We start from the raw sequence: 25,697 nt of genomic DNA on the forward strand, positions 1-25,697 counted from the left end.
TATAAAACTCTGGATAAATGACTCTGGGTTCCTCCCCTGCTAAGAGATCACCTTGAGCAACTTTTCCAAGGCCTACACAACTTCCTATAAAGTGGAAATAATAATCATAGTCTGTGTGAGTTGGAATAATGGTTACATGAGCACATAATGCAAGCTTAGTAAATATTAAGTTTTATAGTCAATGTCTTTGTATCACTAGAGATCAGCTATGGCTCCCAACAGGAAACTGTGTTTGGTAACTGTTGAATGAATTCATTTGTTCCTTCATTTCCTCATTCCCTTAAATACTCATTAAGGTTCTCACAAATGTAATACTGATATAGTCTCTAGAGACATAACAGGGAATAATATAATCAGGAATCCCTACCTTACAACACACATCCAAGTGAGAGGTGATATAAAAAAATTAAGGCAAAATGTGTGGCAGGTAAATGGTGACAAGTGCTGAAGAATGATGAGCATCATGCATGGAGCTAGGGAGACTCGAGAAGTTAAAAAAATACCCCAGTGTTACAGGATTCTTTTCCAAAGAAACGCAGACACCACTCAATCAAGTGGCTTCAGGTCTGTATACTGGTTTACACCATTACACACTTTTTAGACTGGCTAAAATTGAAAAGAATGCTGTTTTCAGTGTCTTTGAAGATGTGAGGGAACTGGAACACCAATAAACTGCTCATGGGAATACAAAACACTTTGAACATTTTTTAAAAAGTTAAAAATATACTTAGAACATGACCAGGTTAAAGAATGTATATAGTTATATGTAGATTTGTACAAGAATGTTCACAAGAACTTTATTTAATAGCCAAAAGCTGGAATACCCCAGATGTTCATCAACAGACTGTTAGTAAGTAAATTGACATACAATATAGGATAGTAAACTATACTCAATATTTTGTAACAACATATCAGGGAAAAATATCTTAGTATATTTATAACTGAATCACAGTGTACACTTGAAACTAACATTATATTGTAAATTAACTATATTTCAATAAAAATAAATTCTAAAGAAAGATAAATAGAAATTTTAAAAAATTAAAAATATTAAGTAGAAAAAATTTTTTAAATTTAAATGTAAGTGGATGCAATATCTATTTTATATCATTAAAATGGAATACTACTCACCATTTAAAAGAATGAACTATTGATAAATAGTACAACATGAACAAGTCTCAAAATACTTACGCAGAGTGAAAGAAGACAGCAAGAAAAAAATATACACTGTATGATTCCACTGAAATAAGGTTCTAGGATATGCAAACTAATCCATGTGACAGAAGCAGAATAGTGGTTTGCCCGAGGACAGATGGGAGGATCAAAGAGAGGGCAGGAGAGTAGACATCAGGGAAATTCATGATCTTGATGGCTGGGGTGGTAACTTCATGGGTATGTACATATGTCAAAATTATTCAAATGACATCATTTATTTTTTTACCTCTTTTAAAATTAAACTTGATTTGCAATGTTGTGTCCATTTCTGCAGTACAGCAAAGAGCCCCAGTCCTACACATATACATTCCCTTTCTTATGTCCTCTTCCATCATGGTCTAACCCAAGAGGCTGGATATAGTCAAGGTGCTATACAGTAGGACATCATTGCTTATCCATTCTAAATGTAAAAGTTTGCAGATAATAACCCCAAACTCCCATCCATCCCACTCCCCCCTCCTCCCCCTTGGCAACCAGAGGTCTATTCTGTATGTCTATGAGTCTGCTTCTATTTTGTGAATAGGTTAATTTGTGCCATATTATAGATTCCACATGTAAGTGACATCACATGATGTTTGTCTTCCTGATTTTCTTCACTTAGTATAAAACTATGTGCTTGCATCAGGTTGCTGCGAATGGCATTACTGCATTCTTCTCTATGGCTGAATAGTATTCCATTCTCTATTTACACCACATCTTCTGTATCCACTCATCTCTTAATGTGCATCTAGGTTATTTGCAAGCCTTTGCTATTGTGAACTGTGCTGCTATGAAGATAATGGTGCATGTATCTTTTAGTATTGTAGTTTTATCTGGTTATGTGCCCAGGACAGGGATGGCTGGATCACATTGGAGTTTGTGTTTAATTACATTGGATCACATTGTATATTCAGTTTTCTGAGTCAAATTTTATACTTTAGGTATAGGAAGTTTATTGTATGTCATTTATACCTCCAAAAATCTGGGTGATTTTAAAGAAACAATAACAAACTCAAGTATGGTCATGTTATTCCTCTATGAAATCCCTTCCAGCAGGTTCCCATATCAGACTGAGAACCAAAGACTCAACCATAATGATTAATTTTGTGTTCCAACTTGGCTAGGAAATATCTTGGCTAGCAGATATTTGATCCAACATAACTCTAGATGTTTCCATGAAAGTATCTTTATGGATGAGATTAACATTGTAATCCAAAGACTCTGAATAAAGCTAAGACTGTCCTCCATGCTGAGGGTGGGCTTCATCTAATCAGTTAAAGACCTTAAGAAAAAGAACTACCTCCCACAGAGAAGAGAGACTTCTATCACCTGCCTGCCTTCATATTCAAACTGCAATTTTTCCCTGGGTTTCTGGCCTGCCAACCTACTTTGCAGACTTTATATTTGCTGCCTCCACAATAATAATAGCCAACTTCCTTCCTTCCTTCCTTCCTTTCTTTCTTTATTTCTTCCTTTCTCTCTCTCTCCCTTCTTCCCTCTCTCTCTCTCTCCTTCTATCCTCCCTCCCTTCTTTCACTCCTTTCTTTTTTTTCTTATGCTTTTTAAGGCCACACCCATAACCTGTGGAAATTCCCAAGCTAGGGGCCACATTTAGCTGCACTACAGGGCCTGGGTTATGACTTTGTCCTTACCACCGGTCACAGCAATACCAGATCCCTGACACACTGAGCAAGGCCAGGGATTGAACCTACATCCTCATGAATACAAGTCAGATTCATTTCCACTAATCAAACACAAACTCCAAGCCAATTATTTAAAATAAATTTCTCTCTGTCTTTTTTCTTCTTCTTTTTTTGGCCATTCCATGGCATTCAGAAGTTCCCAGGCCAGGGATCAGATCATATCCTTAGTTGCAACCTATGCCACAGCTGCAGAAACTGGATCCACTAACCCTTGGCAGAGATGCCACCAATCCCATAATGCCACAAAAGGAACTCCATAAATCTCTCTCTCTCTTATACACACACACACTCTATTTGTAATCCTTCTCCAGAAAATCTTGCCTAATACACCTACCATGACCTTAAGCGCCCTAACAATCTTGTCCTCTGATATGTCTGAACTAATCACCCACCACCCCTCCTGATTAATCCTGTCCGGGAACAGGAGCTCCATTAATGTCCCTGTGATAGGCCAGGCACCATCTCCTCTCTAGGGGCTGATCTCCATGCTTTTGCACAGGCAGCCCATGGCTCAATTCCCTGTCCTCACTAATGTCTTTGGATGCTACCTTCCCAATGAGCTCTACATAGATCACACGGTGTGAAATTATGAACCCCACTACAGCATTCTTGCTCCCCCACTATTATTTTGATTTTACTTTTTCAGGGCTACACACATGGCACATAGAAATTCCCAGGTTAGGGATAGAATATGAGCTGTAGCTTCCTGCCTATACCACAGCCACAGCAAGGTGGGATCTGAGCCCCATCTGAGACCTATATCATAGCTCACAGCAATGCTGGATCCTTAACCCACTAAGCAAGGTCAGGGATCAAATCCTTGTCCTCATGGAAATTAGTCAGCTTTGTTACAGCTGAGCCATGACAGGACTTCCTTGCTCTTCCCTTTTGATGCCTCCTTTATTCATAAAAGTTTTACCTACTGAAAACTTATAATTTATTTCATCTTCCCTAGAACATTCACCCCAGTAAGGAAACAATGACAATTAAAAATGAATAAATTTTACAGTGTTCTAGAAGGTTAAAGCCTTCTATGGAAAAAAGGAACATGATGAGCTGGATCAGGAGCGCTGGAATGTAAACTCTACAAGGGGATACATTATGATTTAACTCAGAATTTAGATTCTCAGTATGTAGAACATTGCCTGGCACATGGTAGACATGCAGTAGATGTTTTTGTGTGTAGAAATTATAAATTCAAGGAATTTAGTACTTTTTCATATAGGAAGTGAGATCTCTTCCAACAGGAATGAGACCCCAGAGACCAAAACCTGGTGTGAGAGAAGAAGCTTCTGGTTAAAGAAGACGTCTCTGTTAATTGCCCAATTACTCCCCTTCCTCTTGAGATGCATCCGGTGCAATGACCAAAGGGGCTGAACAACAGGAGTCCCATAAGATGTCTCTAATGTCAGTGATGTAACAGTCTTCCCTCTGCCTGCCTATGAGGGGAAGGAGAGGCCATGAACACCCTTGAACTTTGAAGAATCTGCAGTGGAATCTGCCACTCCATCCACTGCAGAAAGGACCAAACAGAGTAGGATCAGCACTTGAGAGCCCATACCACTGACTCTGAAGTGTGTTGGAGCACACATCCCATTACCATCATTTATTCTATCAATGTGTAACCACAAAAGACCTACAAAAGCCAAAGCCATCTTGAGCAAAATGGTAAGAACTGTAGGCATTGCACTGCCTGATTTCAAACTATACTTTACAATTAGAAATCAACACAGTAATGTTACTGATATAAAAAACAGACATATAAAAAATGCACCAGGATTTTCTGTTTATTCTTTAGTCAGTCTGTTTCTATAAATGCTGTTTTACTAGAACAAATACATATTTATTCATTTATAAAATAAAAGAACAGAAAGTGGAGCCCAGAAATAGACCCACACGTGTATGTTCAATTGATTTTTTATACTGATCATCACAATCCAATTTTATTATTTTATTTTATTTTATTTTACTTATTTACTTCTTTTTAAATTAATTTTTTTCCCACTGCACAGCAAGGGGAATCAAGTTATCCTTACATGTATACATTTTTCTCCCACCCTTTGTTCTGTTGCAATATGAGTATCTAGACATAGTTCTCAATGCTATTCAGCAGGATCTCCTTGTAAATCTATTCTAAGTTGTGTCTGATAAGCCCCAGCTCCCGAACCCTCCCACTCCCTCTGTCTCCCATCCGGAAGCCACAAGTCTAATTTCCAAGTCCAGGATTTTCTTTTCTGAGGAGATGTTCATTTGTGCTAGATATTAGATTCCAGGTATAAGTGATATCACATGGTATTTGTCTTTGTCTTTCTGGCTCATTTCACTCAGTATGAGATTCTCTAGATCCATCCATAATGCAAATGGCATTATGTCATTATTTTAATGGCTGAGTAGTATTCCATTGTGTATAGATACCACCTCTTCCTAAACCAATCATCTGTCAATGGACATTTGGGTTGTTTCCATGTCCTGGCTATTGTGAATAGTGCTGCAATGAACCTGTGGGTGCATGTGTCTCTTTTAAGTAGAGTTTTGTCTGGATATATGCCCAAGAGTGGGATTGTGGGGTCATATGGAAGTTCTATGTATAGATTTCTAAGGTATCTCCAAACTGTTCTCGATAGTGGATGTACCAGTTGACATTCCCACCAACAGTGCAGGAGGGTTCCCTTTTCTCCACACACCTTCCAGCTTTTGTTATTTGTGTACTTATCAGTGACGGCCATTCTGACTGAGATACAGCTGGCAAGGTGGTATCTCATGAGAGTTTTGATTTGCATTTCTCTCATAATCAGCGATGTTGAGCATTTTTTCATGTGTTTGTTGGCCATCTGTATATCTTCCTTGGAGAAATGTCTATTCAGGTCTTTTGCCCATTTTTCCATTGATTGATTGGCTTTGTTGCTGTTGGGTTGTATAAGTTGCTTCTATATTCTAGAGATTAAGCCCTTGTCAGTTGCATCATTTGAAACTATTTTCTCCCATTCTGTAAGTTGTCTTTTTTTTTTCTTTTTGGTTTCCTTTGCTGTGCAAAAGCTTTTCAGTTTGATGAGGTCCCATGGGTTTATTTTTGCTCTAATTTCTATTGCTTTGGGAGACTGACCTGAGAAAATATTCACGAGGCTGATGTCAGAGAGTGTTTTGCCTCTGTTTTCTTCTAGGAGTTTGATGGTGTCCTGTCGTATATTTATGTCTTTCAGCCATTTGGAGTTTATTTTTGTGCATGGTGTGAGGGTGTGTTCTAGTTTCATTGCTTTGCATGCAGCTGTCCAGGTTTCCCAGCAATGCTTGCTGAATAGACTTTCTTTGTCCCATTTTATGTTCTTGCCTCCTTTGTCAAAGATTAATTGACCATAGGTGTCAGGGTTTATTTTTGGATTATCTACTCTGTTCCATTTGTCTGTCTGTCTGTTTTGATACCAGTACCATGCTGTTTTGATGACTGTGGCTTTGTAGTATTTCTAGAAGTCTGGGAGAGTTATGCCTCCTGCTTGGTTTTTGTGTCTCAGGATTGCTTTGTTTTGTTGTTCCCTATAAATGATTGGATTGTTTGTTCCAGATCTGTGAAAAATGTCATGGGTAATTTGGTAGGGATAGCATGGAATGTGTAGTTTGCTTTGGGTAGCATGGCCATTTTTACAATATTGATTTTCCCAATCCAGGAACATGGAATATCTTTCCTTTTATTTACATCTTCTTTGATTTCTTTGATTAAAGTTTTATAGTTCTTGGCATATAGTTCCTTTACCTCTTTGGTCAGGTGTATTCCAAGGTATTTGATTTTGTGAGGTGCAATTTTAAAAGGTATTGTATTTTTGTATTCCTTTTCTAATATTTCATTGCTGGTATACAGAAATTTGACTGGCTTCTGAATGTTAATCTTATATCCTGCTACTTTGCTGAATCTGCTGTTCAGTTCAAGTAGTTTTGGGGTTGAGTCCTTAGGGTTTACTATGTATAGTATCATGTCATCTGCATACAGTGACAGTTTGATCTCTTCTCTTCCTATATGGATGCCTTTTATTTCTTTTGTTTGTCTAATTGCTGTGGCTAGGACTTCCAAAACGATGTTGAAGAGCATTGGTGAGAGTGGGCATCCCTGTCTTGTTCCAGATTTGAGTGAGAAAGCTTTCGGTTTTTCCCCATGGAGTATTATATTTGCTGTGGGATTGTCATAAATGGATTTGATTATGTTCAGGAATGTTCCATCTATACCCACTTTGGCGAGGGTCGTGAACATGAATGGATGTTGGGCTTTTTCCAATGCTTTTTCTGCATCTATTGAGATGATCATATGATTTTTGACTTTTCTATTGTTAATGTGGTGTATGACGTTGATTGATTTGCATATGTTAAAACAATCCAATTTTATAGGATTTCCATCCCACAACCCCATCGCATCCTCCCATACCCCAAACTGTCTCCTTTGGAGACCATAAGATTTCAAAGTCTGTGAGTCAGTATTTGTTCTGCAAAGAAGTTCATTCTGTCCTTTTTTCAGGTTCCACGTGTTAGTGAAAGCATTTGATGTTGGTTTCTCATTATAGTGCAAAAGCCCCAAAATAGCCAAAGACATCCTAAAAAAGAAAAATGGAGCTGGAGGAATCAGGCTCCCTGACTTCATACTATACTACAAAGCAACAATCATGAAAACTGTTGGGTACTGGCACAAATACAGACATATAGATCAGTGGAACAGCACAGAAAGCCCAGAATTCAACCCACACACCTACAGCCAACTCATCTATGACAAAGGAGGCAAGAATATACAATGGAGAAAAGACAGTCCTTTCAATAACTGGTGCTGGGAAAACTGGACAGCCACATGGAAAAGAATGAAATGAGAACACTTCCTAACACCACACACAAAAATAAACTCAACATGGATTAAAGACCTACATATAAGACCAGACACTATAAAACTCTTAGAGGAAAGAAAATGCCAAACACTCTCTGACATAAATGACAGCAACATCTTCTCAGATCCACCTCTTAGAGTATTGACAATAAAAACAAAAATAAACAAATGGGACCTAATCAAACTGAAAAGTTTCTGTACAGCAAGGATACCCTAAATAAAATGAAAAGACAACCCACAGAATGGGAGAAAATCTTTGCAAATGAATCAACGGACAAGGGATTCATCTCCAAAATTTATAAACACCTTCTGTGGCTCCATACCAAAAAAACAAACAACCCCATCAAAAAATGGGCAGAAGACATAAACAGACATTTCTCCAGAGAAGACATACAGATGGCCAAAAACACATGAAAAGATGTTCAGCATCACTCATTAGTAGGGAAATCCAAACAAAACCTCTATGAGGTACCAACTTACACCAGCCTGAATGGCCATCATCCAAAAGTCTAAAAACAAGAAGTGCTGGAGAGGATGTGGAGAAAAAGGAACCCTGTTAAAAACTGTTGGTGGGATTGTAAATTTGTGCAACCTTTGTGGAAAGCAGGATGGAGAGGCCTCAGAAAACTAAACATAGAATTACCATTTGATCCAGCAATCCCACTCTTGGGCATCTATCCAGAGAAAATCATGACTCACAAATACACGTGTACTCCTATTTTCATGGCAGCACTATTTTCAATATCCAAGCCACGGAAACAACCTAAATGTCCATCGACAGAGGAGTGGATCAAGAAGATGTGGTACATATACACCATAGAATATTATTCGGCCATTAAAATGAATGAAATACCAGCATTTTTAGCAATATGGATGGACCTAGAAATTATCATGCTAAGTGATGTTCAATCGTTCTTTGACAAGGGAAACAAAAATACACAATGGGGAAAAGTTAGTCTCTTATATAAATGGTGCTGGGAAACTGGATATCCACACACAAAACCATGAAAGTGAATCACCAACGGTGAAAACAAGTGGCTGTTCCAACCCATCCTGGGAACTAAAAATGTTTCCCACCTTTCTTGGCAAAAACTTGGCCATAAGGGAGCTATTTAAGTGCATCTCACAATTCACAACCATGTTCAAACAACATGGATTGATCTAGAATGCATAATGCTCTGTGAAACAGGACAGATAGACAATGATAAATATAAAATCAAAACAACAAATCAACAAAACTGAATGAAAACAGACTCATAAATACAGAGCAGAAACCAGTGGCTTCCAGAGGGGACAGTGTTTGGGAAGATGGAGGAAATGGGTGATGTGGGTGAAGACGAACAAACCTCCAGTTATAAAATAGAGAAACTATGGGGATTTAATATACAGCATAAAGAATATGATCCATAACACTGTAAAAGCTTTTGGGGACAGATAGTTACTAGATTAATAATTGTGATCATTTCATAATGTATGAAAATGTCAAATCACCACATAATACAGCTGAAACTATGGTAATATTGTTCACAAACTATATTTCACCCAGCCCCTGGACAGGAATTTCAACCCTGGGCCCTCAGATTTAAAGTTTGATGCTCTACTGACTGAGCTACCAAGGCCTTGCAAACTACTTCAATAAAAAAGTAAGTAAAGCTGCTTGGTGATAGAATGTTGAACATTTTAATGAATATCTGGGTTCTAGGCAAAGGGCTTCACCCATGCTTCCTAATGAATACCACACACCAGCCATACATTCCCAGATTTTTTCAAAAATGGCACAGCTTCATTAAGAATTTATGTTCTTTGGAGTTACTTTGGGGATCAATAGGTAAAGAACCCTATAGTATCCCTGAGGATGTATGTTCAAGGCCTGGCCTCATTCGTTGCTGTAGACAGCAATGTAAGACACAGATGTGGGCTCATATCCCTTGTTGCTGTGGCTATGGTGTAGCCTCACACCTGCAGCTCCAATTCTACCCCTAGCATGGGAAATTTCATATGCCATAGGTGTGGCCCTAAAAGGAAAAAAATTTTTTTCCAATTACTAGTGATTTTATCCTTGATCATTTGATTAAGGTGGTATCTTCCAGGCTCTCTACAGCAAGTACCTATTTCAAACTTTGCCATTAACTCTCATTTGGTACATATTTTGAAAATGTATAACCTCAACACTTTTCTTAATACAGTTTGACCCACTATATCTAACATCCATTGATGATTCTTATATTGAAAAAAAATTGCAAATATGGTGGCCAAATGGTGATTTTCTAATTCAATCATTTCCTCTGTGTTTATTAGCTGAATTCTCCTATAGGAATGAACTTCCCCTTACTCTACATTCATTTGTTTCTTCATTGATTTATTTATATCATCATGGACTCATGAATTCTTATTTATTCTCTGAGTTGTAACCCATCACTGATGTTATTCATTTTGAAGCTATAACTATTCCAGATTTTTCCAATGGGAGCCCCATTGAGCTGACTTCTTTATTTCCATGATATTAGAACACTTTTAATTTTCAAGATCTGCAAATTTTCCCTGGTCTTGTAGTGTCCTGGCCCCAGCCCTAGAATCACCATTTTTTCTAAGTCATTTTGGTTCTTGGTAGAGGAGACTGATATTCAAATGTCAAATTTGGCATTACATGTGTTTTTTGCTTATGAGACTTTTAAATGATCTCAGAGAATACAGCCAGGAAGCATATATAAAGGAAACACTGGATGTAGAAACTAGAAACAAGCAAACTAAAGGAATGGTTACCCATAGGAGATGAATCAGGAGTGGGACAGAAATAATGGGAGATGGGAACCAGACAGATTGATATATACTTTCAATCTGCTTATATACATTACAACCCATGAGTTCAAGTTGGTATCTTCAGTTCTAGTGTGACACCATAGAGTTCTTTCTAGCCTCTCTTTTTCTGTGTACATTGCACCTTCCCCCATTAAAGAGTCATTCTCTTTTCCAGAACAAGTTTACTTATTTACTAAATCTTTGAATACATGTAATTTCAGAATCTTGAACCCAAACCACTGTTAATGACAAATTAACTTCAGCCCATAGAATTGGCTTACCAAAAAAATGTGCTTACAGTTCTTTCATTATTCTGAGACTAAATTATAGATGAAATTTGGTGTTCAATAATAATTACTTTATTTTCCCCTTTAGGCAGATTATGGTATTAAATTTAAATATATTTAGGCTTATTTTTTATTTTATTCCATTTTGTTTATTTTCCATTTACTTCTTATTTTTTAGTAGGTACAAGTTAGAATATTTGAAACTATATAAACAAATATACTCATGCCCCCATCTTTCTATACTATTCCCACCCCACCCCCTGCAGGTAAGCAGTCTCATTAATTTCGAATTGATTCCTCATGTGTTTCTTCTTGCTCAATGGGAAGATACATGTATACATTATTTTCCCTTCTCTTTCACATAGGAAGTAGCATGTTATAGATGCTCTTTTTCACATTGCTGTTTTCTGATTAATACTATATCCTGGAAATCCTTCCATATTGATTCATAATTATATTTGACATTGTTTTTCATAGCTACAAAGTACTCAACTGCATTGATGCTCCATAGTTTCCATTTAAAGCCCTAGAAGAAAATAGCAGTGATGAATGTACTAAATGCCACTTAATTATATACTTCAAAGTGTTAAAATAGTAAATTCCATGTTGTGTAGGCCATTATACTGCAATAAAAATTTTTTAAGGAATAGCAAGTCATAATATCTACATATAGCACAGAAAAGAATAATAAAATAATCATAATATAGGATTAATAAGTAAATCAAAGGGATATGGAATGGCAAAACATGTATTTAAGAAATCAAAAAGGATGAAAAGAAGTGAGAATAAATATGAAATAAGATGTCTCAATTAGAAAACATATAGAAACACAGAAAACAAATTCAGAGCAACCTTATTTAACAGATGTTAATAGATCAAATTCCCCAGAAATACAAAGATTTACAAACTACATAAAAAGTGTAAAACCCATTTACACTGTTAACCACTAACACTTTACAGCTATAAGCACATAAAAAGTTTAAATAATTGAATAGAAATCCCATGTAAACACCAACTAAAAGATAGCTGGTACATCTATGCTAAAAACAGAGGAAGTAAATGAGATGTGAGAGTGGGAGCTGGTGATAAAGAGAAATCCCCTCTGACTATAACTGCAATGGTGTGTTGTTCAGTGGATGAGACAAGGCTCCCATTCACAGGAGAGCATCACTCTGTAGCACTTGAAAATTTCCATGATTTAATTATATCCATCATGGCTGATTTCAACCATAATATTCTCATTGACTGCGGAGTTGAAAAGAGATGTTCACAATCAGCTTGAAGCTACTGCAAGCCAATTTCAGCACATCTTACAGAGAAGAATCAGTCCACAAGGAGCAGAACAGAGTGATAAATCAGAGTGTTCTCAATAACATATTATAAAATATATATAAGCAAAAACAGACATATCTGATAGGAGAAAAATACAAAACCACAATCACAATTATGTGACATATTTTGTATAGGATTTTTCACATATTTTATGAGATGATAAAAAAGCAGAAAAAATAAAGATAAAGAATATTTAACAATGGAAATCACAAACTGGGGCTTATTGACATAATAACACTATATATGACCACTATATATGACAGCTGAATGCATATTCACTTGAAGTTACAGAGTTGCCAACCATATGCTAATTTTAGGAGATATATCCCACTGTGCTGATGACTGCAGTAAGAGGATTTAGAGATTGTCACTTCAAGAAGTTAGCCCTACTGACAAGTATCTCTAAGGCCTGTTTTATGTCTCTGTTCCTGAGGCTGTAGATGAAGGGGTTCAGCATGGGAGTAACTACTGCATACACAAAAGAAGCAGTTATGTCTTTGTCAGTGGAGTCCCATGATGATGAAAAAAAGTAAACACTAGCAAGTGTCCCATAGTATAAAGACACCACAAAGAGATGGGAGCCACAGGTGGAAAAAACTTTAAAGAATCTCTTGGTGGAAGAGACACTCAGAACTGCTGTCCCTATACAAATATATGAGCCCAGGATACTACTCAAAGGCAGGATGAAAATCATTCCTCCCACAGTAAAGATGACCAGCTCATTGAGGGAGGTGTCTGAACAGCTCAACTTCAGGAGTGCAGCAAGGTCGCAGAAGAAGTGGGGGATGAAGTGGTCAGCACAGAAGGACAATTGAGCCAGGAGGAGGGTGTGGGTCAGGGCATAGGCACAGGAGAGGAGCCAGGATACAGCCAACAGACATATGCATAGCTTCTCACTCATGAGGCTGGCATAATGCAGTGGGTGACAAATAGCCACATACCTGTCATAGGCCATCACTGCAAGAAGAAGGTTATCAATGCAAGCAAAAAATATGAAAAAATAGGTCTGTGTTACACACCCTGCATAGAGAATGGATTGATCCTGAGTCTGCATGTTCATCAACATCTTAGGGACAGTGACAGATGTAAAGGAGACATCTGTGAAGGCCAAGTGGCTGAGGAAGAAGTACATGGGGGTGTGGAGATTAGGGTCCAGCCTGATGAGCAGGATGATGAGCAGGTTCCCCAGAACTGTGGTGAGGTACATGCCCAGGAACAGGGCAAAGAACACACCCTGCTGCTCTGGCATGATGGGGAGCCCCAAGAGGAGGAACTCAGACACGCTGCTCTGGTTCTCCCTCCTCATGCTCCTCTCCTGTCTGCTAGGGAAGCAAGTGAGTAGGAAATGTCAGATACACTGAAGTCATGATTGTGGCCACCACACTAGCCTCTCTCACCTTCTCTTTGGAAAAAAAGAATATCTGCCGCCATTTCTTTTATCACCTATTGTTGGCAAAGCACGTGACACACCCTCAGCACTCAACATGTTTCCTTTCAATGAAAACCAGGACAAATGCTGCCTTTTTTTCTTTTTGATCAACCATTATTCTGACATTAAGCTACTATTTGGACATAGAATAAATATGACATACAGAAGCCCTTCCATCAGGAGATCAACTCTCGAGGGCTCACCTGACCAAAGACTAAGTAAAGGTTTGAACCTGAAGCCTGATTCAATGTGTTATGATTTTGGTCCCACCACTTTCTCGCTCTAGGACTTGGGATGCTAAGTCTCTCTTGCCCTTTTGTTGTCCCTCTAAATGTGAACATGCCATAATCACACTTGCATAGAGATGACATAAAGAATTCTAATTCATTAGGCATTATTATCTAAAAACACTGTCCCACATCAAATAAACACCAAAAATTGCATAGATTATTTTGATGAGAGGATCTGTATCCCCCCAAAAAAAAACTTGTATCAAGTTTAGGAATTTCATAAAACAGTATTATGAAGTGGTCAGCATAAAGGACCAAGAAGCTGACCTAAAATTTATGTTCACTTATCTGAGATCTCACACTCTTAAGGTGAGTTTCTGAGCTCATATCCTATCACTGGGGTAAATTCCCTGCTGGAACTTGTCTAAATGCATGTTTACCTCTTTGCCAAGAAATAAACATTAATTCGGTGCATGTACCTACATCAATCTCATCTAAACTGCTTCCTCCAAGTTGGCTCAGATCTGGTTATTCTTCAGTATGAAGATACTTGAGATCTGAGATGGGGTCTGAGAGCTGAGAGAGCTGATGGACTGGGGTGTCTCAGAATTCAGTGACCTGATTGATCAGCACTATTTCCCAATATTGACCTTCACACTGATAATAACTGCTAGCTAATGAGCATAATGGCAGACAAATACATTTTTCCATGATTGCCTCATGGAACTTTTCAATAGTCCAGGAAAGGTGGTGCTTTTAAAATGTCACTCTCAGGAGTTCCCATTGTAGCTCAGTGGGTTAAGAACCCAACTAGTATCCATGAGGGTACAGGTTCAATCCCTAGCCACCCTCAATGGATTAAGGATATGGCACTGCCATGTGCTGTGATGGAGGCTCCAGAGAAGGCTCAGATATGATTTAGGCCAGCAGCTGAAGCTCTGATTCAACCCCTAGCCTGGGAAGTGCCATATGCTCAGGTATGGCCTCCCAAAAATTAAGAACTACAAAAAAAATCTTCTCTATCAATATACTCAGAAGGAATAGGAAATGAGCATGATCATAGACATAGTAACAGCTGTGGTCATATTTCTCTCCCAAGCATTTAAGAATACCTTGGAAACTTTGCCCCTATGACCTACTGTTCCTCCCTATCTTTAGTTAGACAAATAGGCAGGATGTTAAGAAGAAATATTTCAGGATTTGAAGGAATCCACCTGCTCACATAACTGTCCACACTCGTATTCTTGCATCCCTTTTGTTTGCCAATGTCTTATACATGCCTTCAAATCATTCAATCCATCATTATATATTTGTGTCTGTGAAGCAGAGAAGACAGTCTTATTTCCCTGCATTTTACCAACAGGAGTTGTGAAATCACTTAAACAATCTCATATAGATATCGCATAGTGGAAATTCATCTCATATATTGATTTTCTGATCATCATTTCACTACAGAGAGAATCCACCCATTTCTTTTTATGGGGGGTAGAGAGGCAAAGGTGAGACGTTAAAAGTGAAAAGATAAATGTTAAAATATGCCTGGGAGAAGAAACGTACATTAATGCTCTGTGAGAAACTGTCAGCAGATGCTTGCTCCAGACCAGGGAGTTTCTCAGGGTTCACGGGGCACAAGGAGGAACCAGGCACTTGACCCTCCTGCTAAGCACAGTCCTCTCACTGAAAGCTGCTAGGTCAGATGTAGCCCAGGATCTCCCAAATTTCCTGCAGGAGAACTAGAGTTCCTAATGACACCCAGGAGCTGCAATGTGATCAGAAAGGAACAACACAGACATGGTACCTTAAATCCATCAGTGCTGTCTGCAAAGAAGTGGCTGAGATATTTCTCAGTAGTGAGGAGAGGAAGATGTGTGTAACCTGGGGGTGGGGTAGGGCTCTCATGTTGAGAGAGTCTATGGATGAGGCTGATTGTCCTGTCTTCATACAAATATTGGCACCTCCACAATCAGGACATGGAGAGTCAGGTGTTTGGGCCTCCAATAGGCTACAATTAACTAAGTGCTTATGATGTGCATAGCTTCTTAAGCACCTTACATGCAAGATCTATCAACAATTAACATGATTCCATGTAATAGCAGTGGATGTTGAGAATCACCATGGCCAAAACCACAGACACCATGCTATCACGTGGGGAAAAGGTAAAACTCAGAGTGTCAAAGTACATGATTCCAGAAATGAGCATTTCATTTCTAAATGGTTAGACCAAAACTAAAGCAGAGTGTTGAAAACATTGGGTTTTGAGGGATCCCGCTAGAGTCAAATCATTGAAAAATGGGTGCCAATAGCTCTGTAAAGTCAGTTTCCTGTGGAGCTGCCTGTGTGGATTCTGATCTCAGGCAGGTGGAGAGTAAAAACATGGGAGAATGTCACAGACACACACACAAACACACAGATTTATAACTTCTGTGTGAGAGAAGTGAAGGTGTGGGTTTGCTAAATAAAAGAACACACTATCACAGATGCACACTTGCCAAATGGAGATTTACAGATTTCTCAGGATTATACTCTCATTAGATAAAAACAGTCAGGGTGTGAGTCAGCTTCACATAAACTCTGTGAAACTCAAAAAAAAAAATTCACAAATACAACACAGCTAAACACACTGAACTGTCAATTATTTTAGACCTGAGGTGTTATCATCATAAGAAGTAATTCATATTCAAATCACAAGCAGTGCAAAAGGTCTTACACATGTCACACAAGCAGCAGATGCAAGTAGAATAAGCACACACTCAAGAAATGTCCAGTCTTCCCTGACCTCTCTATATCCTAATATGTGTCATTCAGTGTGTTTGTCAGTTATGCATACACACAGACTCCTACAACACTACAACACAACACACACACAAATAGATATACTTTCTCTGATGGTCACACACACACTTAAACACAGACACACATGCATGAATGGGGAGGTTTCTGGGCTCCTTCTGAGTTATACCTGTGCTCTGAGTTCAAATACCTTCTGCTTTGTTCTGTTACCTTAATCCTCACTTTCTGTCCAGAAGACCCAGGATCCAAACAAAAAAGCAAACCATGGTTGCTTGAGGACTTTTACAGACTTGCATGTCAGTCATTTCTCCAGCTGCAAAATGAGGCACAAGGATATTTCCTTTTCTCCATCCTAAAGAAACCCCAGAGGGAATCCACCTCTGACCTGACTAGAGAGGTAATTCACTGGGGCAACTGCTCAACTCCCTCCTGGACCCTCAGAAATGAGGATGTTTTGGCTCCACAGGCACTGAGCTGCACCTGGTTTCACAGGAGAAAAGTATTCCTGATATGAGTGGTACCTTAAGATTCTGGTCAAGTCTGTGATGAGAAGAATGAGTTCCCCCATTGCCCATGGCCTCTGTGTCATGAGCATAGTTTCTCCAAGGGGCAGTGTGTGGCACAGGCAGTGGAAGTCTTTAGCAGCATCCTCAACAATGACACAGACTTTCATTAGAACACAAAGGCCATTAAAATGTGCACATCTCCCTACTCCCCTGGAAGGTATTGTAGACCATGGTCTATGCCTTTCTCAGGAGAAGGGGGATTGAATATAAAACTCTGGAAAAGATTCTGGGTTCTTCCCCTGCTAAGAGAGCATGCTTGAGCAATTTATCAATACAACTGAGACTCAATTTCTATAAAGTGGAAATAATAATCATAGTCTTTGTGTGAGTTTGAAGAATAGTTTAATGAGCACCTAATGAAAGCACAGTTTCTAAATGTCACTGTCTTTGTATCACTGGAGATAAGCTATGGCTCACAACAGGTAATTCTGACTGGTAACTGTTGAATGAATTCATCCATTCATTCATTCACTTAAATAATCATTAAGTTTCCCACAAATGTAATACTGATATATTACCTAGAGACATAACAGAGTAAAATATAAATAGAAATCTCTCTCTTGGACCACACATACAAACTGGAGGTGGCACAGAAAAAAATTTTAAGGCAAAATGAATGGCAGTTAAATGGTGACAATTGTTGTGGAATGATAAGTATCATTCATGGAGCTAGGGAGACTCAAAAAGTTAAAAAAAATACACAGTGTACAGGATTCTTTTCCAAAGGAACAGACACCCCTTCAATAAAGGTGCTCCAGCTCTGTAAACTGGTTTAACCAATACACCCCTATTAGACTGGCTAAAATGGAAAAGAATGCTGCTCCCAGTATCAGTGAAGATATGATGGAACTGTAACACACATACACTGCTTGTGGGAATACAAAACACTTTGAACATTTTTAAAAGAGTTAAACATTCTTATCAAGTGAGTATGTATTTGTCAAAGGTAAAAAATACATATAGCTATAAATATATTTATACAAGAATATTCATAAGAGCTTTATTTAATGGAAAGAAGCTGGAAACACCCCAGATGTTCACCAATGGACTTACTGATAGTAATGAATGGACTTACTACATAGTACAGGAAACTATACTGAATAGTTTGTAATAACTGATCAGCAAAAAGAATCTGAGAATAATATGTGCATGTGTGTGTTTGTATAACTGTATCACTTTATTGTACATTTGAAGCTAAAACGATATTGCAAATGAACTACATTTTGATAAAAATAAAGTCTAATGAAAGTTTTAAAGAGATAAACAGAAATATGCTAAAAAATAAAAGTAATTTAAAATTTTACAATAATAAAAAAATGAAAAATATAACTGTACATGGATGAAATAGCCCTGGTATATCCATACAATGGAATACTACTCAGCAGTGAAAAGAATGAATTCTTAGAACACAGTAGAATATGAATGAATCTCAAAATGCATATACGCAGTGAAAGAAGATGGCAAGAAAAGAATACACACTGTATGATTCCATTGCAATAATCTCCTAGGAAATGAAAACTAATCCATGTGACAGAAACAGAATAGTGGTTTCCCTGAGGACAGATGAGAGGAGCAAAGTGAGGGCAGGAGGTTAGATATCAGGGAAATTCATTATCTTGATGGCTGAAATGATAGTTTCATGGATGTGTATATATTTCAAAATTGGTTAAATGGTATACATTTTTTTACCTTGTTTAAAATTAAAGTATAGTTGATTTACAATGTTGGCCAAGTTCTGCCAGATAGCAAAGTGACACAGTGCATGTGTGTGTGTGTGTGTGTGTGTGTGTACATGAACTTTCTTAAATTCTCTTCCATCATGGTCTATCCCAAGAGACTGGATAGTTCACTGTGCTATATAGTAGGACCTCACTGATTATCCATTCTTAATGCAGTATTTTCCATCTACTAACCCTAAACTCCCCATCCATACCACTCTCCCCTCCTCCCCCTTGGCAACCACAAGTCTATTTTATATGTCTATGAATCTGCTTCTATTCTGTAGATTAGTTCATTTGTAATATATTTAGCTTCCACATGTAAATGATATCATATGATGTTTGTCTTTCTGTCTTACTTCTCTTAGTGTGAGACTATCTAGTTGCATCACGTTGCTGCAAATAGCATTACTAGATTCTTTTCTGTGGCTGAGTAGTATTCCATTCTCTACATACACCACATCTTCAGTATCCATTTATGTCTTGATGGGCATCTAGGTTATTTCCAAGTCTTGGCTATGGAGAACAGTGATTCTAAGAACATAAGGAGGCATGTATCTTTTTGTATTGTAATTTTATCTGGATATATGCCCTGGAGTGGGATGGCTAGACCATATTGTAGTTCTACATTGTGTTTTCTGAGTCAAATGGTATACTTTATGTATATGAAGTTTATTGTATATCATTTATACCCCCAAAACTGGGCATTTTTAAAGAAAAAAATAACAAAATCAAGTATGCCCATCTTATTCCTCTATTGAATCCCTTCCAGCAGGTTCCCAAATAAGACTGAGAACCAAAAACTCAACAATAATGCTTAATTTTATGTGTCAACTTGGCTAGGCTTCAGTACCCAGATATTTGGTCAAACACACTTCTAGGTCTTCCCATGACAGTATCATTGTGGATGAGATTAACATTATAATCTGAAGGCTCTGAATAAAGATGACTGTCCTCCATAATGATGGTGTTGATTATTCAATCAGTTAAGGACCTTAATAGAAAGAATGACCTCCCACAAAGAAGAGACCTTTCTGTCAGCAGCCTGCCTTCAGACTCAAACAGCAAATTTTCCCTGGGTTTCTAGCCTGTCAACTTACTCTTCAGACTTTACACTTGCTAGCTTCCACAACTATAATAGCCAATTCTTTAAAATAAATTTCTCTCTCTCTTTTATTTCTTCTCTTCTGGCCACCTTATAGCATATGTAAGTTCCCAGGCCAGGGATCAGATCCGAGCCACAGCAGACTCCTACGCCTGCTGCAGCAATGGGATCATTTAACCAACGGAGAGATGCCACCAATCCCATAATGCCACAAAAGGAACACTATAAATCTCTCTCTGTCACACACACACACACACAAAAACACACACACACACTATTGATTCCACTTCTCTGGAGAATCTTGGCTAATACAGCTACCATGATCCGAAGTACCCTAACGATCTGGCCCTCTGATATCTCTGAATTCATCACCCACCACCCCTCCCCCAAGTAGTCCTGTCCAGGAACAGAGGCCCAATTAATGTCCCTGGGATAGGCCCGGCACCATCTCACCTGAGAGTATTTGTAGGTGCTTATCTCCATGCTTTTGCCCAGGTGGCCCCATGGCTCACTTCCCTGTCCTCACTAATGTCTTTGGATGTCATGTTCCCAATGACCTCTACCTAGACCACACGGTGTGAAATTATGAACCCCATCCCAGCACTCTTTCCTCCCACCTTTTTTCATTTTTAGTGACACACATGGGGCATATGGAAATTCCCCAACTAGGGATGGATTTGGAGCTGTAGCTTCTGGCCTACACCACAGCCACAGCAAATCTAGATATTAACCTGACTGAGACCTACACCACAGTTCAAGGCAATGCTGGATCCTTAACCCACTAAGTGAGCTCAGGGTTAAACCAGTGTCCTCATGGGTATTAATCAGGCTTGTAACTGCTGAGCCATGACAGGAACTTCATGCTCCTCCCATTTTATGCCTCTTTACTCATAGATGTTTTTACCAAAAACTTAGTATTTATTTATTTCAAACTTAGAAACCCATCTAACAGAGAACTTTCAGCTCATTAAAGAAGTGATGACAGTTGCCTATGTTCTCTTTGATGGTGTCCTGTCATATATTTAACTCTTTCAGCCATTTCGAGTTTATTTTTGTGCATAGTATGAGGGTGTATTTTCATTTCATTGCTTTGTATGCAGCTGTCCAGGTTTCCCAGCAATTCTTGCTGAATAGACCTTCTTTTTCCAATTTTATGTTCTTTCCTCCCTTGTCAAAGATTAATTGACCATAGGTGTCAGGGTTTATTTCTGGTTTCTCTATTCTGTTCCATTGATTGGTCTGTCTGTCTGTTTTGATACCAGTACCTCGCTGTTTTGATGACTGTGGCTTTGTAATATTTTTTGAAATCTGGAAGGGTTATGCCTCCTGCTTGGTTTTTGTTTCTCAGGATTGCTTTGGTGATTCTGGGACTTTTGTGATTCCCTATAAATTTTTGGATTGTTTGTTCTAGTTCTGCAAAAAATGTCCTGGGTAATTTGATAGGGATTGCATTGAATCTGTAGATTCTTTGGGTAGTATGGCCATTTTTACAATATTGATTTTCCCAATCCAGGAACATGGAATATCTTTCCATTTCTTTACATCTTCTTTGATTTCGTTGATTATAATTTTATACTTCTCAGCATATACGTCCTCTACCTCCTTGGTCAGGTGTATTCCAAGGTATTTGATTTTGTGAGGTGCAATTTTAAAAGGTATCGTATTTTTGTATTCCTTTTCTAATATTTCATTGCTGGTATACAGAAATGCAGCTAACTTCTGAATGCTAATCTTATAGCCTGCTACTTTGCTGAATTTATTAATCAGTTCAAGTTATTTTTGGGTTGAGTCCTAAGGGTTTGCTATGTATAGTATCAAACACTCTCTGACATCAATATCATGAATATTTTCTCAGGTCAGTCTCCCAAGGCAATAGAAATTAGAGTAAAAATAAACCCCTGGGACTTTTACACAGCAAAGGAATCCCAAAAGAAAACAAAAGGACAACTTACAGAATGGGAGAAAATAGCGTCAAATGATGCAATGGACAAGGGCTTAATCTCTAGAATATAGAAGCAACTTATACAACTCAACAGTAAAAAAGCCAATCAACCCAATGGAAAAATGGGCAAAAGACCTGAATAGACATTTCTCCAAGGAAGATATACAGATGGCCAGAAAACACATGAAAAAATGCTCAACATCACTGATTATAGGAGAAATGCACATCCAAACTTCCATGAGATACCACCTCACACCAGTCAGAATGGCCATCATTAATAAGTCCACAAATAACAAATGCTGGAGGGGGTGTGGAGAAAAGGGAACCCTCTTGCACTGCTGGTGGGAATGTAATCTGGTACAGCCACTATGGAGAACAGTTTGGAGATACCTTAGAAATCTATACATAGAACTTCCATATGACCTCACAATCCCACTCTTGGGCATATATCCAGACAAAACTCTACTTAAAAGAGACACATGTTCATTGCAGCACTATTCACAATAGCCAGGACATGGAAAAAACCCAAATGTCCATCAACAGAGGATTGGATTAGGAAGAGGTGGTATATATACACAATGGAATACTACTCAGCCATAAAAAAGAATGACATCATGCCATTTGCAGCAACATACATGGATCTAGAGAATCTCATACTGAGTGAAATGAGCCAGAAAGACAAATGCAAATACCATATGATATCACTGATAACTGGAATCTAATATCCAGCACAAATGAACATCTCCTCAGATAAGAAAATCATGGACTTAGAAAATAGACTTGTGGCTGCTGGATGGGAGAGGGAGGGAGTGGGAGATATCAGGAGCTTGGGCTTATCAGATACAACTTGGAATGGATTTACAAGGAGATCCTGCTGAATAGCATTGAGAATTATGTCTAGATACTCATATTGCAACAGAACAAATGGTGGGAAAAAATGTATACATGTAAGTGTAACTTGGTCCCCATGCTCTACAGTGGGAAAAAAATTAAAATAAAAATCTAAAAAAAATAGATAACTAACAAGGACCAATTGTTTAGCACATAGAAATATACTCATAATTTGGGTTAACATGTAAGGGAAAATACTCTGAAAATATACATATATACTACCATATATATGAAAGATACAATCACTTTGCACTACACTTGAAACTAACACATTTTAAGTCAACTATATTTCAAATTGATAACTTAAATAATCAATTAAATAACTTAAAAACCAACCCTCCAGAATAGATAAACATAATAAAACTTAAAATATAAATACTTCCAAAAAAATTTTAAAAAGCCAAATGTTATAATAATAAAACATTTTAAAAAATCCAAAACTTAAACATACCTACACAGACAAACAAAGGAGTTTGGTGCATGGAAGAACACACAATGAATGTGTGTTGTGGGTAATGTCATATTTAGGGTTATGGAAGAATAAATCAATAAGAAATTATGACTAAAGTGAAAGAGATTGATCCAATAATGATGAGCATATAAAAGACAGTTAGAAAAGTTCTAGAGACATGGGTGCTGACCATGAAACATTTTAAGTCTTTTCTAGCAAGGTCAGTGAGTAAAATAAGATCATAAGTGATTATCACTTGGCTAAAAGGCTACTGTTTCTGAATCCCCAGAGCCAAAGTCATGTCTCTGTTTCTCAGGCTGTAGATGAAAGGATTCAGCATTTGGGTGACCAATGTGTACATCATGGAAGCAACGATGTGTTTGTCATGGGACTGGCCTGATGAGGAGGAAAAGTATACTGCCATCATTGTCCCATAGAATAGAGACACCACAGAGAGGTGGGAGCCACAGGTGGACAAGGCTTTGCAGATCTCTTTAGTAGAGCGGACCCTCAGGATGGAAAACCCAATGCGGCCATGAGAGACTAGGATGCCACTCAAAGGCAAAATGACAAGTGCAGGCCCTAGATTGACTATGGGCAGCTTATTCAGAGAGAGATTAGAGCAAAACAGCTTCAGCAGGGCAGCAAGATCCCAGAAGAAGTGGAAGATGATGTCAGCACCGAAAGACCATTGATCCAGGAGGAGGGTGTGGGTCAGGGCAATGGCACAGGAGAGAGGCCAGGATCCAGCCAACAGGCATAGTTCTTCTCTCATGATGATTGTGTAGCATAGAAGGTGACAAATAGCCACAAACCTGTCATAAGCGTTTACTGCAAGAAGTTTATCAATGCAAATTATAAATATGAATAAATTATGTCTGTTTTACACACTCTGCAAAGGGAATGTATTAATCCTGAGTCTGCATATTCATCAGCATCTTAGCAACAGTGACAGATGAAAAGGAGATGTCTGTGAGGGCCAAGTGGCTGTGGAAGCAGCACTTGAGGGTTTGGAGGCCAGGGTGCTGCCTGATGAGCAAGATGATGAGCAGGTTCCCTAGCACCATGGTCAGGTACACGCCCAGGAACAGGGTAAAGATCATGCCCTGCTGCTCTGGATGGACAGGGAGCCCCAGAAGAAGGAACTCAGACACACCTCTCTGGTTCTTCCTCCTCATGCTTGTATATTCTCTTCTGGGAATGAAGTGAAAGCAGAAATGCCAGGAACCTAGATGTACCAAGCATTGCATTTACCCTGTGGTCACAGGGTTCCTCAAGTGATTGTGACAGTGTGCAGACAGTTCTCAGTACACTGTACTCACACACTGATGTCTCATCCAGTCTGGTGAGAGGAACACAACATCAATTTTCAGAACACTGACACATTCACATGGATAAAGTATATGAACTTTGACTAAACCATTCAGTGGAAATACAGAAGCAGCTCATCTCTTTTTTTAAAGTGCAGACATCATAATAGACACTAGGGAGAGAGTAATAACTAAGACACAATACCTGCCATGGCTCTACTCTCAGACAGCCTACATGCTTGTGTCTGTATTACACAAACACACACACACAATACAGACACCACTTAAGGTATTATATGGAACATTAATGTACCATATACAAAATAAAGTGCTCAATACATAAACTTATTTTTATCATTAAATGACTATAAGAAATATAAAAGGAAAAAAAAAGAAGGAAGGAAGGAAGGAAGGAAGGAAGGAAGGAAGGAAGGAAGGAAGGAAAGGAAGGAAGGAAGGAAAGAAGGAAGGAAGGAGGGAAGGAAGGAAGGAGAGAAAGGAAAGAGAGAAAGAAAGAGAGAAAGAAAGAAAGAAAGAAAGAAAGAAAGAAAGAAAGAAAGAAAGAAAGAAAGAAAGAAAGAAAGAAAGAAAGAAAGAAAGAAAGAAAGAAAGAGAGAAAGAAGGAAGGAAGGAAGGAAAGAAAGAGGGGAAGAAATAATGGAAGGCAGGAAAGAAATAATGTAGGAAGTATGGGAGGGAGAGAGGAAGTAAAAGACAAACATGTTTGCTTCTGAGGTCTGGCTCTCACATCCAGGAAAAACAGGTCCAAACCATGCCCCTCAAAGATTAGTAGGTCCACAGAACTTCAATAATTGACTTTTTAAAAAAGTTTCCAAAAATAGCTTCCTTCATATCTGCCATGGCTTCTCTCCCCCTACCATCACCAGGGATTTAAAATAGCTCAGTTCTGAGCATACAGGCAAGGGGAGGGACATGAGAATTTTCCCAATGAGGTGATCAGAGAGCAAAGATATTACAAATGCTGTAGGACCAAGTACCTATATCAGAATTCACAGTTGACTGCCAGGGTCCGGCCCCAGCAGCCAGGAGATGACGAACAGGAGGAGGGGCTACAAAAGGCGCAGAAAGAAT

The 25,697-nt window shown here is 38.4% G+C and overlaps 1 protein-coding gene across 1 annotated transcript; it reads right to left on the bottom strand.

The window, feature by feature from the left end:
• Positions 1 to 12,540: 12,540 nt before the first annotated feature.
• LOC110259699 (olfactory receptor 1J4-like) lies at positions 12,541 to 24,473 on the bottom strand. The gene is made up of 2 exons (XM_021085421.2): positions 23,985 to 24,473; positions 12,541 to 13,480 (listed from the first exon to the last, which is right to left on the bottom strand). The coding sequence occupies exons 1-2, from the start codon at positions 24,068 to 24,070 to the stop codon at positions 12,541 to 12,543; spliced, it is 1,026 nt and encodes a 341-aa protein (XP_020941080.2). The 5' UTR covers positions 24,071 to 24,473.
• Positions 24,474 to 25,697: the final 1,224 nt, after the last annotated feature.

The sequence above is a fragment of the Sus scrofa genome, chromosome 1 (assembly GCF_054392235.1).
Source record: "Sus scrofa isolate SSC_HxYL_T2T_F1_AM1 chromosome 1, Sscrofa_HxYL_maternal_Yorkshire_Landrace_v2.0, whole genome shotgun sequence".
Taxonomy (NCBI): domain Eukaryota; kingdom Metazoa; phylum Chordata; class Mammalia; order Artiodactyla; family Suidae; genus Sus; species Sus scrofa.